Source organism: Petaurus breviceps, unplaced genomic scaffold, assembly GCF_028583685.1.
Source record: "Petaurus breviceps papuanus isolate PSGF00001 unplaced genomic scaffold, PetGlider_PUasm1.0 90865, whole genome shotgun sequence".
In the NCBI taxonomy this organism is placed as follows: Eukaryota; Metazoa; Chordata; class Mammalia; order Diprotodontia; family Petauridae; genus Petaurus; species Petaurus breviceps.
In genome coordinates, this window is record NW_027187367.1 from 1,261,437 (window position 1) to 1,277,290 (window position 15,854).

Sequence of the window (15,854 nt, forward strand, 5' to 3'; positions counted from 1 at the left end):
ATATAAGTTGAACCTTGAAAGAAACTAAGGTTTTTCAGAGGTAGAGGTGAAGGGGGTATTCATTTCAGATATGGTGTCCTGTGACCTGTGCAAAGGCAAGAGGCAGGAACTAGATTGTCCACTTTGGGGGATAGCAAGTAGACAAGATTGCCTGGAAAATAAAGTATATGAAAGGAAGTACTGTTAAATAAGTCTTAGAGAAAAGGGCTTTTAAATGCCAAGCTGAAGAATTTTCCTGGGCAACAAAGAGGATTCTTTTGGCATTATTTTGGCATTGGAATGAATGACAGATTGAATAGGGAGAAACTGGGAACACGGAGAACAATCTGGAGGATATAAAACAGTAGTCTAAATGAGAGGTTTTGAGGTCCTGAAGTAGGATTGTGGCCATATAAGTGAACAAAAGGGGATGGACATAAAAGGTGCTGTGGAGGTCAACAGGACTTGGAAACTGATTTGATGTGGAAGGTGAGGGTATTATTGCACTTTTTGTCCCAAGGCCCATTGGTATGAGACTTTCTCCTCATTGGTAGAGATGAATGTCTTGCCATTCACGAGGGGAAGGGAAGAGTTGGCAAAGGGCTCGACCAGGCATCCACCTTTGGGACTCCCCAAGAAACAGTCTTCTTCAAGCACAGCATCAAGTGGCTTCTAGCTTCAAGACAGAAGATGGTAGAGATCAACTCCATTTCAGGTTTGGAAACTGGCAGTCTGTCCCTAGTTTGGTACTCTAGAGATTTCAGGGAGTTTCCCCTTGGGTAAGATCTAGGACATTCTGTCTTTGTTGAGCTGAGTTATTGTGTTCCCAGTGGGAGAGCTCTTTCATTCTGCATTAATCTGGTATATATTCTCCCTTGTTATACCTTTTCTGATTTCTGTTTTGCTATGATTAGGATAAATGGGTTTCTTTGCTATTCTCTATTGTGTGTTCATTGTGGAATTGGTATTAGATAAGAAAGGAGTCAGGCCTTGGATATAGAGCTTAAGAACCCCTTTTGTCTCCCTCTTTCTCTACCTCTCCTTCCCCCTCCTCCCCCAGTGCCAACACAATCATAAATTGGATGAAAACTAATCACACCCCCTGGATGAACAATATTTAAGGGAACAGATAGATATACTTCTAGCTTTGTGCCCCCCCTCCCCCTTTCTGAGGAGAACAGAGTAGTAACCTCTGGCCCTAACCTTCTCCCCCTCCTGGCAAAGTCTCCCTTAGAGAAGGGGTAGGGGGAAGAAGAGGGCTAGAAATTTCTGTGTAGGGCCCTTTCTCTTGCTACATTTATAAAGTTTGAACTTTCACTGTATACTTCCCATTCAGGATCTTTTATAAATGGTTAAATTATGCCCATTCTCTTCTTAACTCAAGACTGTGAGGCAGCTATGAATTAATTTTTAAAAATGAATCATTATACAATTAATTATTTTATATTACACAGTTGTACAAATATTATACATTATACAATTATATAGTTGCAAGCAACTAACGTTATTGTTATTAATGGTAAAGTTCAAGTCAGCATTGAATTCCATTACTGAAAATTATTTCATATGTTCAGGTTTATTCCCTAAATATAGCAATGTAGTTCTTCTAGCACTATGGTGACTCAATCTTTTTTTTTCATTTTTCAAATGCTTTATTAATTTCAGATTTACATCATTCATTTGTGCCAGATTTTGGGTTACAAATTTTCTCTCCATTTTTCCCCTACCCACCACCCCAAAATAGCAGTCCTACAGGATATCCCCTCCTCCAATCTGCTCTCTCCCATATTTTCTCCCATACCCCTTTCGACTTTTCCAGTAGGACATGATGGATCTCTATGCCCCCAGTGCCTGTATATCTTATTTCCCAATTACATGTATAATAGTATTAATAATAGTATATATATATATATATATATATATATATATGTTTAAACATTTGATTTTAAAACTGAATTCCAGATTCATTCCCTTCCTCCCTTGTCACCCACCCTTGCTGGGAGGATAAGCAGCTCAGTATAAGTTGTACATTTTTGGCTAATGCAAAACAATAACATAGTAGATATATTGCAAAAGACTGACTATATTTCCCTCCCTCCTATCCCACCTTCCACTTGTTCTATGCTCTACTTTGATCCCATCCCTTTTCAAAAGTGGGTGCTTCCAACTTCCCTCTTCCCCCCCAGCCTGCCTTCCCTCTCATCCCCTTTGCCCCTGATCTCCTGTAGGGTGAGATACCCTATTTAGTGTGTATTTCATTCCCTCCCCAAGCCAAATTCAATGGGAATAAGGTTGACCCATTCCCTTTTGCCTTCCTATTCTTCCCCTCCATTGTAACCATTTTCCCTTGCCTCTTCTATATGAGATAATTTACCCTATTCTGTCTCTCCCCATCTCCTCTCATTACATTCCTCTCTCACCTCTTAATTTCACCTTTTAAGTATCATCCCTTCCTGTTAAATTGGTCCTGTGCCCTCTATCTATGTATACTTGAAAACATATATGTATACATTCATATATGTATTCATATGCCCATATACCCTCATATATAGACATGTATATATATATTTCTATTCCCTTCAACTATTTTCATACTGAGAAAAGTTTCATCAGTTACAATTATTGTTTTTCCATGTACGAATGTTAATAGTTCAACTCTGATAAGTTCCTTATGATTTCTTTCTCCTGTTTACCTTCTCATGCTTCTCTTGCTTCTTGTATCTGAATGTCAGATTTTCTATTCAACTCTGTTTTTTTCATCAAGAATGCTTGAAAGTCCTCTATTCCACTGAATGACCATATTTTCCCCTGAAACATGATACTCAGTTTTGCTGGGTAGGTGATTCTTGGTTTTAATCCCAGCTCCTTTGACCTCCGGAATATCATATTCTAAGCCCTTTGATCCCTCCGTGTAGAAGCTGCCAGATCCTGGGTCATCCTGATTGCGTTTCCACAATATTCAAATTGTTTCTTCTTGGCTGCTTGTAATATTTTCTCCTTAATCTGGGAATTACAGAACCTGGCTATAATATTCCTAGGAGTTTTCTTTTTGGGATCTTTTTCAGGAGGTGATTGGTGGATTTTTTCAACCTCTTTTTTGTCATCTGGTTCTAAAACATCAGGGCAGTTTTCTTTGAGAACTTCCTGGAGGATGATTTCTAGGTTCTTACTTTGATCATGGCTTTCAGGTGGTCCAATAATGTTTAAATTATCTCTCCTGCATCTATTTTCCAGGTCAGTGGTTTTTCCCATGAGATATTTCACATTGCCTTCTATTCTTTCATTTGTTTGGATCTGTTTAACAGCATCTTGGTTTCTCATAAAGTCATTAGCTTCCATTTGCTCCGTCTAATTCTGAAGTAATGATTCTCCTCAGTGGGTTTTTAGATTCTTTTTCCATCTGGCAAATTCAGCTTTTTAAGGCATTCTTCTCCTCATTGGCTTTTTGAGCCTCTTTTGCCATTTGAGTTAGTCTGTTTTTTAAGGTGCTATTTTTCTCAGTCAGGCTGTTGACTCTCATTTTGTAATTTTCTTGCATCGTTCCCATTTCTCTTCTCAATTTTTCCTCCACTTCTCTTATCTGCTTCTTAAGGTCCTCTATTGCCTGTAACCAGCTCGTATTTTCCTTTGAAGCTTTTGGTAAAGGAATTCTGACTTCACTGTCTTCCTCCTTTTCCATGCTTTGCTCCTTTTTGTCCCCAAAATAGGAGTCTAATGTTGGAATCGTCTGTCTGCTTTGTTTCCTTTGTCTGGTCATGTCACCCCTCAGTCACTTGACCCCTGGGCTTTTTGCCACAGTAGGACTCTGCCACCAGACAGGGGAGCTTTCGTCCCAAATGCTGGGGTTTTCTCAGCTGCCTGAGGTATTATATGGGTGCCCTCTCTGAGGCCTCCATATGCTCTGGCAAACTAGACACACGCCTCAGGACCTCCACCCTAGCATGCAATCCATATCCAAGCAGGTTAAAGCAAGAGCAATTACCCCTCAGACTGGTCGCTTGGTCCCCCTACTCTCTACAGACCAGGAGCTGAAGCTGCCACATGGTGCTGGCTGGCTGTGCCGCATATCTCAGAGGCTTTTTGGGGCAAAAGTCCAGACTGCACTGACCTCTCACTTTGTCCTTTGCATCTATGTGTTGATAATTCTGGAAATGGCCACAGCTGCTGCTGATCTGGATCCCTCCTGCTGGGGGCTGGTCAGACCTACCCTGGGGCCTGGGCTGGGCTCCCAGAGTGCTGTGCTGGCTGATTCCTGCTGGCCTGCCGGGCTGTCCTCAGCGGGAGGTTAGCTTCTCTGTGTCATTTTGTGGGTTCTTCAGCTCCAAAGTTTGTTCAGAGTTCCCTTTTTACATTGATTGGGGAAGGTAGAAGCCATAGATGCTGGGAGGTCCTGCTTCTATTCTGCCATCTTGACTCCCCCCCCCAACTCAATCTTTTTTTGCAAATAACTTTTTTGGGGGGGGCAGTTGGGGTTAAGTGACTTGCCCAAGGTCACACAGCTAGTTTTTTTGTGTTAAGTGTCTGAGGCTGGATTTGAACTCAGGTCCTCCTGACTGCAGGGCTGGTGCTCTATTCACTCTATTCACCTAACCACCCCATGCAAATAATTTTTGATGTGAAGTATTTGAAAGTGTAAATATATTAAGTCTACCTTTTTCTCTTATTATAGGTTTATTTATGTACTCAATTACTGTCAGATCATAATTTTATCTTCTGGAAATAATATTTTGGCCCATTTAGGACACTGTTAAATGCTTATTCTTATCTTTCATAAGGACCCTCCCTGTCTGATCCAGGTTCACTCTCTGTAGTTCCCAGTGTTTTCCTTTGAGAACCTTCATAATTTGGGGTGGCATTTGAATGAACAATCAATTAGCTTTTCAACAAAGTGACTATTTGTAATGATAAATTTTGGACATTTTCACCTCAGGTTTTTTCTAGACACTTGGATGAGCAGCCTTCCTTTCCTGATCATTTATTTACATTTAGCTTGTCCATTGTACTTTATCCATTATACCTTCATGACCTTTGGAAAGTCATTTTCTGGGCCTCGGTTTCCTTATCATTAAAATCAAGGTGGTGAGACTTGACCTTTGAGATCCCCTCTAGCTCCAGATCTCTTATCCTTTGATCTTTAGGTAGAGCATTCTGTGGTATGTTCTTTATTCTGTTCTCCCCCAACATCCTCCTCCCCACACTATTTAACCTTCAATCTTTATGCTTAAAAAACAAATAACTAAAAAAAAAGATGAGAAAATGAGTCATCCTTAGGGAAGCAAAGCTCCTTCTGTGGTAAAGTCTCCAGTATACTTAAAAAATAAAACTTGAAGAGCTCTTATTTAGTATAGGCCACTGGCATTTTTCCCTTGGTGAAAGTTAATAGTGTCATTAGCACAGGATTCTGAGGCAGATAGGGTTTGAATTCTCACACTGCTTCTTATTGCTTATGTGAACTTGAGGAAGGAAGGTATGTCAACCTCTCATTCTCAGCTTTTTTCTATAAAATGAGAGAAGTAAGACTAATCGATCTTTAAAAGTCCCTTTCATCTCAAAATCCTATAGCTCTGAGCCTCCAAGGAGTACCAAAGTACTCAGGGACATGGTTAAGGCATATGTGTTCCCCTGACTTAGTTTGAAAAACTTTACCTTCTGTTTATTATGGGTGAAATAGAAGCATTAAACAAAGATGAGCAGATGATAATATACTGTGTTTGTACCTGCAAAGATGCCAATAAAGTCTCCCTTGTGACCTGATTGCCAAAATTATAGATTTGTATTCCCCCTCATTTTGCTCTCTTGGGAATAGCCGTGACTTTCCTAGGAACTTAGCTGAGAAATTGGCCTCTGAAGAAGGAAAGGGAGCTAGACTACTTTGTGTCCAGAAAAACTCTGGGGTTTAATGTTCCTTTTTCCTTCCTCTTCCTTCCAGTCCCCTATCTTCCACCCCACCCTGAAGCATTTCCTCGTCTGGTTATGGGCTGTTTTGGTGGAGGCTTATACATACTTGCCCAGAAGAGGAACTCTGGGGCCCAGGCATTCCCCATGCCTGTGTGGTTTCAGCATTGTTCAGACTCCTAAGTGAGAGGCAGAGGCATTCCTGTCAGGGGTTCTAAGTTTCATAATCACTACTCATCTCTGAACTGGGGAGGGCACAAAAAAGGCAGGGAGAAACCAAGGGGCCAGAAATGTAGACTCTGGGTTGTCCAGAGATGGTGCTGTATTCTCTCCCCTAGTCTATCTATATAGAGGGTGTCATTTTATAGAGTGACTGCCTTCTTTTCCTTATTTGGCAGCTTCTGAGCATTCAGTCGTAGGCTCTTGATGATGTATATTCATGTGTGTCATGTCACATATGTGGTGGCAATTGCTGATGAGTCATGAAGTATATGAATTTTTTTTTAACAGAAATCAGATTGTCTTGCCTGCTGAGGGATCTCAAAGTGGATCCCCCATTCCCTGGAGGGAATGATCCAGGGAAGTGTTAGTAGCTTTGGGTGCCCTTGGGAGCCGTTGAATAAAAATAAGTGTTAACTTAACCTAACCCCAGGGGGAAGCTGGGTAATTTTTTGTAAAGGGGGCAGTAGGCCAAATAAATTTTGGGAACCTCTGGTAGAGCATTCAGTATGTTGCAAACCCACAGAGCAAAGAAAACTGTGCATTGGCTACTCAGGTTTACAATACCCACCAAGCCTTTGACTTGGTGACAGATTTCATAGCCAAAGACAGTGTAAACCAGCTATCTTCCTCTGCCTTAAGGCCTTAGAGTCTTTTAGACAAGATGTACATGATTATTTCCATTTAATAGAGAAAACTGAGGCACAGTAGGACAAAAGAGGAACAGGGGAATTTAGGAAGGGAGTAAATGCTGCTAGAACTAGCTGTAGGGGAAGAGCTGGGAACAGTTTCTGCTCATCCATTACTCATGAAAGAAAAAAAAGTGGGGGCACAGTGCTGTTGATTCAGAATACTAATTTGCATAAATTTGTGTGGTTGGACTAGAGAAGGATCTATCATCCATCTCCATGTGTGGCAAATAAATGCATATGTATAATTCTCACAACGTGTACTGTCCGTGTCTAAAGTGTGACGTGAAGCAGATGGATCGATTCTCTTCCTTTTCTAGGTAAGAAGTACCACTCACACTTAACTTAGCACTTAAAGGTTTATAAAGCATTTGCCTCACAAACAGCATAATCAGGCAGATGTTTGAATCTCAGCTTTTCTACTTACTAGCTGTATGAACTTGAACCTCAGTCTGAGGCCTCTAGTCTTCAGTTTCCTCATCTATAAAATGGTGAGGCCGAATGAAATGATTTTGAAAGTTCCTTCGAATTCTATAATTTTATAATATTGTCCCCCATAATCCTAGTATTATTATTTCTGTTTTACATATGAGGAAACTGAGACTCAGAGAGGTGAATGACATGCATGGGAGCTAAGATTCCAACACGGGTCTTCTGACTCCATGTCCAGCACTCTCAGTCAATCAATCAACATTTATTCAGTACCTACGAAGGACAGCTAGGTGTCTGAAGTCAGGAAGACTCATCTTTGTGAGTTCAAATCTGGCCTCTGACATTAGAGGGATTCTAATCTTATGCGCAATTCTTAACCCTGTTTACCTCAGTTTCCTCATCTGTAAAATGTGAGAAGGAAGTAGTAAACTGTTCTAATATCTTTGCCAAGAAAACCCCAAATGATAACAACTGATGAAACAGTGCAACAACAAATGTGTTTAACTGCACTGCGTTAATCACTTGGTTATTATTAGTTATGTATTAGTTAATCACTAAAAAATGCCACAGAAAGAAGCAAAAGGCAATCTTTGTCCTCAGTGAGTTTATGATCTAATGGGAGATACAGCATATATAATTAATAGAGGAAAGGCTCTGGAATTAAGAAGGGATGGAGATTTCCAGTAACACAAGGGATTTTAATTGAGACTTACAGGAAACTAAGTAAGTAGAGCACTCCAGGCGTGGGGGAAAGCCAGGAAAAATTCCCAGAGCTAAAAGACACTCCACTGTCTTTTTGTGTAATAGCTTGGAAGCTAGTGTCGCTATACTGAAGAATATGTGTTGGGGTGGGGAATAAGATGTAAAACATTCACATATACATTAAGTAACAGACCTAGGTACTCCCATTCCAAATCTGGTATTTTATGATCTATTCCATGCTACCTTCATAGCCCATAAGATTTTTTTCCTGTCATTAATAATTTATTAGTAATTTGTTTTCTACAAAGCCTTAAGGCTAATTTCAGCAAACTTTTAAGTGTCTATCAGCTATATCCCAGGCATTATGCCAGATGGAATTTTCATTTCTTATATTCTGAACCAACCTTCTCACCTTTTTTTTTTTTAAATACAATTTAAAAAATCTATCTGGGGCTAGCAAAGATATTTGTAGTGGGAAAAGTGTGAATATTAGTACAGTACTCTGGGCTGTACCTTTATCACCCCTTATTCTCATTACATGGCCAACCTACTTCTTTTTCCAGTCATACATGTCCTTGGCAATGTCTTTACACCACTTTCTTTTAGCAAGTCATAATTGACATTAGGTTAAAAACCTACTTGTTATACACATCATGTATTTTCCATTTTCATTTGGTTCCCCTGCAATTTGGATTCTTTTGAAATTTTGTTGCTCCAAGATCTTTCCCAATTCAGCTAGGAGAATATTGGTTTTAAAAATATGAACAGTTTGGGATTATTGAAAATATCCTACAATTTCCTAAATGCGATCTAATTTGCTTTCTTCCTACTGCTCTATCTGGGTTCACCACATTGCCAGTCCAAGATTTATGTCCTAATGACTTAACTTAGGTGTGTTACTTGTCCAGCTATATGCTTGGCTGATATATTTTATTCATCTACTTTGTTTTTTCCAGTAGAATACTAGGCCATTTTCTTTTGAGTAATTGTGGATTCTATTGATAGGAACCTGGCAGTGTTCCTATAGTGTCTTAGGGCCCAGTGCTAATCAAAGATGACTTTGTGAAGAACTTTACCTTTTAATGAATGAAGCATTTATTAAGTGCTTTCTATGCAAAGTGCAAAGCACTAGGCTAGCTCTAGGAAGAGGAATTGAAAAGTAAACCTATACCTGCTCTTCTTGGGTAGCTAGATAGTGCAGTGGAGAGGGTGCTAGGTCTGGAGTCAGGAAAACTCATCTTCCAGAGTTCAGATCTGGTCTCAGACACTTAATAAGCTCTGTTACCTTGGGCAAGTCACTTAACCCTGTTTGCTTCAGTTCCTCATCTGTAAAATGAGCTGGAGATGGAAATAACAGCCTATTCAAGTATCTTTGCTAAGAAAACTCCAAATGGGGTCATGAAGAGTTGGTACCGACTAAACAGTAAATCCCTGCTCTAAAGGAGCTCACATTCTAAAGAGGAGAAAAAACATATAAATGCCCTCTTTTTTCTTTCTCTCAATAAAGGCTAAGTGAGAAGAGGGAGGTGGCAGCTAGGTGGCGCAGTGAATAGAACTCCAGCCCTGGAGTCAGGAGGACCTGAGTTCAAATTTGGCCTCAGACACTTAAACACTTACTAGCTGTGTGACCTTGGGCAAGTCACTTAACCCCAATTGCCTTGTCTTCCCCCTCCAAAAAAAAAATAGAGAAGGGGGAGGAGAGATATGAGAAGTCTGAGAAGAGAGGAAATTTGGAATAACTGTATAGAGTGTGATTGAGGGTCAGCCAAGAGAGAATAAAAGAATTATTGTTCAGACTTGAGTGCCCAGTAGAGATTAGATAATAAAACTTTTTAATGTACCCAATCAGCATGTTTATGTAACTTTCCCTAGGAGCATTCAGCAGTACGGAATAGAAAAGGAGAAGGCAAGTGTTGAGAGGAATCTAGGGTTGGGATTTGGTTGAGTGTAACTGAAAATAGGATGAGAGGGTCAGGTATTCAAGACATTACAATTGAACTGGTCAGCTGTAGGCTTAGTGTTGTCAGTGGAGGGAAGAAAGGAGAGAGAAGCCAGAGAAATTGTGATATACTAGAAGAACTGAGAGAAGTGGAGAACTAGAAGTCACAGTGAAGGTCAGGAAGAGGTGAGTCCCTGCCCACAAGCCTTATAAGCCCTTTGGTCAGTCAGTCAATCAATATGTAAACATTTATTAAGCACCTGCTATATGCTAGGTACTGATACAAAGAAAGAAAATATAGAGTCACTGCTCTCAAGGAGGGCACAGTCTAATGGGGGACACAGTAGGTAAACAACTATGTATAGATAAGCTATAGACAGAATGAATTAGAGATAGCCAACAGAGAGAGGTCACTAGAATTAAGGGGGGATGGGTAAATGCTTCCTGTAGAAGGAGGGATTTAAGCTGGGTTTTGAAGAAAATAAGAGAAACCATGAAGTGGAGAATGAGGAGGGAAAACATTCTATGGATGGGGGACAGCCACCGAAAATATTCATAGTCAGAAGTTGGGAGTACCATGTATGAGGAAGAGCAAATAGGCCAGTGTCACTGGACCTCAGAGTTCATGGAAGGATATATATTTACAGTAGTGTATATCAAAGTATAAGAAAACTGGAATGATAGTGGGGAGGGCAAACTGTAAAGCGCTTTGAATATTAAGCAGAGGATTTTCTATTTAGTCTTACAGGTATACAATGACTAGAGTTGGGGTGTGATATGATCAGATCTGCACTTTAGGAAAATAACTGTGGCACATGATTAGAGGATGGACTAGAGTGGAGGGGGGACCAACCAGCAGGCTCTTGCAATAGACTAGGCATGAGGCTATAAGACCCTGCACCAGGGTGATGGCACTATCAGAGGAAAGAAGGGGAAATAGATGAGAGATGTTACAACAGAAAGCTAAACAGGCTTTAGCAGTAGATTGGATATGGAGAGTGGGAGAGAGTGACATGCTGAAGGTGACACCAAGGTTGTGGGAGAATGGTTGTAACCCTAGATAGTAATAGAGATATTAGGAAGAGGGGAGGGTTTGGGGGAAAGAATTCAGTTTTGCAAATGTTGAGTTTTAAATGTCTACAGAATCAAAGACAAGAATGAAACAGCTTTCAAGAATCCATGATCAAATCAACTTTACTTTTGTTTCTGGATAGGGTTTTCTTTTACTCGCTTATGGCTCCACTTCCCTTCCTACCAGTAGAATGTAAGTTCTTTGAAGATAATTTTTGCTGTTTTGTTTTGTTTTCCTGGTGCTTAGTGCTTTTGGTTCAGAGTAAGCACATGATAAATGCTTTTTTTTCCCTTTTTCGTTCATATCCATTCCTAGCATAGTGGACAATCCCATGAAAAGTGATGTGGTTTTAGGGGAGCAGGGACCCCAAAACCATTGAAGTACAAGGTGGAGTCATCTGGATAGAATTCATAGACTCAAGCAGTCTTATAGTCAAGTAGCAAAAGTTTATTATAATGATAATAAAGCAGAGCTTCTTAGGGCACTGGCGAACTAATGGATATGAATCTAAAGCTTATATAGAAAAAGTTCTTTTATATGGTAGCTATGGGAATCAGTATATGATAGTTCTGCTGGTACAGCATAGTTCTACACAGGTCAGCTCGTGGGCCTCACTGGGGACCACTCATGAGTTATTGCCAGATGTATGGTTCCGAGCTGGGGAGAGATATGGTACTAGGGCTAGAATCCAAGCACCCCATCAAAAAGTCAAAAAGAATGTTACGAGGAACAGCAAATAATCCAAATTGACGAGTATGTGAAGGGGAACAATGTGTAATAAATTTGGAGAGATAGACTGGAACCAGATTGTGAGGGGCTTTAAGTGCCAAAATGAAGATTTTGAATTTTGTTCTAGTGGCAGTAGAGAACCACTGGACCTTCTTGATCAAGGGAAATCACATAGTCAGATCTGTGCTTTGGGGATGTCAGTTTTGTAGCTGTGTGAAGGATGGACTGGAGAGGGGAGATACTGGATACAGGGAATCCAGTTAAGAGTCTATTATAGGGGGCGGCTAGGTAGCGCAGTGAATAGAGAACCAGTCCTGGAGTCAGGAGGACCTGAGTTCAAATCTGGCCTCAGACACTTAACACAAAAACTAGCTGTGTGACCTTGGGCAAGTCACTTGACCCCAGTTGCCCTCCAAAAAGCAAAAAAAAAAAAACCAGTCTATTATAATAATCCAGATGAGAGGTAATGAGGGCCTGAATAAGGGTTATGCTTGTGGAAATATGTTACCCCCCCAAAAAAATTATTTATAGATGTTACAAAGATAGAATTGACAAGACGTGGCAACTGATTGGATATTGGGGGTGAGGAAGAGAACAGCTTAAAACAAATTTTGTGATGACAAACCTGATTGGCTGGAAAGGTAGTGGTTTCAGAAGAAATAAGGAAGCTAGAAAGAGGGGTGCATTTGAGGAGAATGTTTTATTTTCATAATGTATTGTTTGAGATGCCTATGGGAGATCTACTTTGAAATATCCAATAGGTGGTATGATGTAGGACTTCAACTCAGAAGAGTCTAAGGCTGGGTATATGAAGTTGGGATAATTAATTTATTTAGTTGAACCCAATTCAGTTGATAAGATGTGGGTATATAAAAAGTACTACTATTCAGGAAAGATTCTTTTTTGTTTTTTTGCCTTTTGGAGGGCAATTGGAGTTAAGTAACTTGCCCAAGGTTACATGGCTAGTATTTTTGTGTGGGTGTTAAGTGTCTCAGGCCGGAACCGAACTCAGGTCCTCCCGACTCCAGGGCCGGCGCTCTACTTACTGTACCACCTAGCCGCCCCTTCAGGAAAGATTCTTGAGGCACAGCCATAGTTAGGAGGCAGGACATAGATGATGGAAGGAGATGAATGCAAATGGCCAGACAGGTAATAAGAGAGCCAAGAGAGAATAGTGTCACAAAAACCCAGCAAAGAGAAGGTCCACTGTAAAATGCTGCAGAGAGGTCCAGAAGGGTAAGGACTGAGAAAAAGTTATTGGATCTGGTAATTATCAGGTCATTAATCACAGCAGTTTCAATTGAGTAATGAAGTAAGAAGATATTGTATAGAGTTTTGAAGAGGAAAAAGTAGATATCTTTTTTTAAGGGTTTGAATGCAAAAAGGAGAGTTATAGGACAATAACATGAAGGGGGTGTAGTATTAGGCGAGATTTTTTTTTGTTTGTTTTGTTATTAGGATGAGGGAAAGCAACATGTTTGTAATCAGCCAGCAAAGAGGTAGTACATAGGAAGAGATTGAGAGGATGGAGGGGAGAGAGTGCTGGCTGAAACTAGATTCCAAAGGAGATGAGAGGGGATGGGATCAAGGGTACAAGAATAGAGGTTTGCCTTGGCTAGAAAATTGGCTACCTGTTCATCAAAAACTGAGTCAAAGGAGAGATGGAAAATGATGTTAAGGAATTTTGAGATGCAGAATTGGGGAAAAGAGGTTGCTATTTGCTTATTAAATTATAAAATAAGGTCTTCTGTTAAGGAGAGCAGGAGGAGGGAAATTTGGGAGACTTGAAGAGAGGAGAGAAAGGTTGGATATAGGTACTTTGCAGTATATGGCTATGATTCAATTAGAAAAGAATAAAAGGATGACCTTACATCACTAAGAACCCAATTGAGATTAGATAACATAAATTTGTATGTATCTACAAAATACAGGCAACATGGTTATATGATCTCTAGTGCCAGTGTGAAGCACATGAATAAAAACCAAGAGAGACAGATTGTGAGGAGAGGATATAATCCAGGGTTGGGATTTGGCAAGGAATGAGAAACAATAGATAATAGGAAAATAGACAAAGGTTCAAAGGTAGAAGATAGTAGTTGAACCTGTTAACTATAGGAAGGGAGGAACAGTGAGAAGGAATGGAGGTTAGGTTCAGAAACAAGGAATTTCAGAGGTCTTGATCATGGAAATGGTGATGGTATGATAGATTTGTGCCTGAGTTGGAGTGAAAGTGTGGATGATGGGAATTATGAAAGTTATAGCACAATAGAGTTCCATCATATTTATATGCCATAGTTTTTTTCAGCCATTACCCAATGAATGAGCATCTTCTTAAGGCTTTAAGTACCTTTCCTAAATGAACTTACAAGCTCTGATCTTCAGGGCACAGACTTGCATGGAGAACATTGCCCTTCATAACTTTTGATACCTTGGTGAAAGAAGGAGAAAGGAGAAGGGCTGTGATATCACAGCCAGCTATGGAGTCTAGGCCACCTGTGGGACCTGATTCTCTCCAAGGAGGCCTCAGCTTGGCTCATGTAATTGTAGGGTCTCTAGAATCCTCCCAACAAAGTCTCCAGGGAGGAAGAACTTCTAATGATATCTCTCTTTTCCATTTAGGCAATGATTCAGAATGCAATCAATGGCCACGACATGCACGGAGGACAGGATCCAGCATGCCTTAGAACGGTGTTTGCATGGGCTCAGCGTCAGCCGGGGTACTACCACCTGGACAGGTACCTGTATAGGAAGGAAGGAGGCCAACCAAAAAGTGGGAGTCTGGCTTTGCCTTATTGCCTACATGTCGTCTTACCAACCCTGAGTGAGGGGCTGGGCCAAATTATGAGTTGAAACTGGAAATGCTCTGTTCATTCTCTTTCCCTTCCACATTCTCCTGCTCTTACTCTGAGCTGATATCCTACTGTTTTCTCTGGAAGAAGAGATCCTCAGGAAAGAAATTGTGGGGGTGAAGATGCTGAAAACCTTATCAACAAAATGCCTAAGGAAAAAATGTCTATTGAAAAGCCATGAGAGGAATGGGGTTCCACAAGCTTGTGTGATAGCAAGGATGCCTGTATTTGGAAAATATTCATCCTCTTGGTTTAGCAAATGTCCAGGCATGATAGAAGAAGGGAGAGTGGGCTGCTGAGTATTAGCAGCCTTTCAAGTAGAGAAAAAATCCTGGTGCTTGGCACGACCAGAATTTGCATATTACTTTTCATAAAACATTATTCTTGTTTGCCCTTCGCAGCCCTCATTTCCCCTGCCTTTTGACTATAGATTAGGTAAAGAATACCTATGTCTGCCACCTGAGAGAAAAGGAGGTGCCACCTAGTGAGTGAAAATATAAGCGCCTTTATGAAGGTATGAATTATAATGACCAAAGTAGAGGGATGAAAATGGATAGGCCAAAAGGACTGGCTTCATACTTCTCCAGGATGGAGAAATTGGGGACCCCAGGGACTGACATGCTCCTGTGCCAGGTAGAGCTTCTGTTAAGAGAGAACCCCGTGGTATCTATGGTTGTATTATCCTGAAGCTTTTAAGTGGGTGGATATCATTGGGCTGCTGTGATGCCATGGAAAACACAAGTTCTGAGATCAGAATTGTATTTGAATTGTGACTCTGCCCTTGAATAGCAGTGGGACCTTCAGCAAGTAGCTTAACTGCTGTGACACCCAAATGCTTCATCTGCAAAACAGGGACAGGACTAGCATTATCGGCTTCACGAGATTGCTGGGAAGATCCACTGAAATCATGTAGGTAAAAGTGCTTTGTAAAGTGCTTTATAGAACTGTCATACTTGTTACCAAATCCTTTAAAAACTAAAATTGGTATTAAAGGCAGGAAGAAGGAAATTAGACTATTTTGCCTGTTGAAATAGGGAAGTTTGTATAGGCTTTCTTCTGGCTTCTTTATATCTGGTTGAATTACCCATAGCTAAAACAACCATTTAGCATGTTTCACTAGCCTCTGGCTAGGTGAGGTATGGGAAAGGCTGGGCAAAGTACTGTACTGCAGGAATTCTTGACCCAGGTTGACACTGAAGCTAGCATAGCAAGGAAGCACAAGAGACTGACCTCTACACCTGCCTGCTTGCCTGCCTGCCCTCCAGTGAAGCAGAGACCTCAGGATTAGCCTAATACCGGACCAGGATTAGATGGGATGTTGGATGCGGCATTTGGGTTGTGTGGTGAAC

At 40.7% G+C, this 15,854-nt stretch overlaps 1 protein-coding gene across 2 annotated transcripts in view; it reads left to right on the forward strand.

The window, feature by feature from the left end:
• The window catches only part of PIK3R5 (phosphoinositide-3-kinase regulatory subunit 5), a 150,341-nt gene that overhangs the window by 48,174 nt on the left and 86,313 nt on the right, over window positions 1–15,854 (forward strand). For both annotated transcript variants that reach the window (XM_069073089.1, XM_069073088.1), the window contains exon 2: window positions 14,276–14,391. In XM_069073089.1, the coding sequence (XP_068929190.1) occupies window positions 14,289–14,391 (103 nt within the window). In that variant the 5' untranslated portion in view covers window positions 14,276–14,288. The remainder of the gene's footprint in view (window positions 1–14,275; window positions 14,392–15,854) is intronic.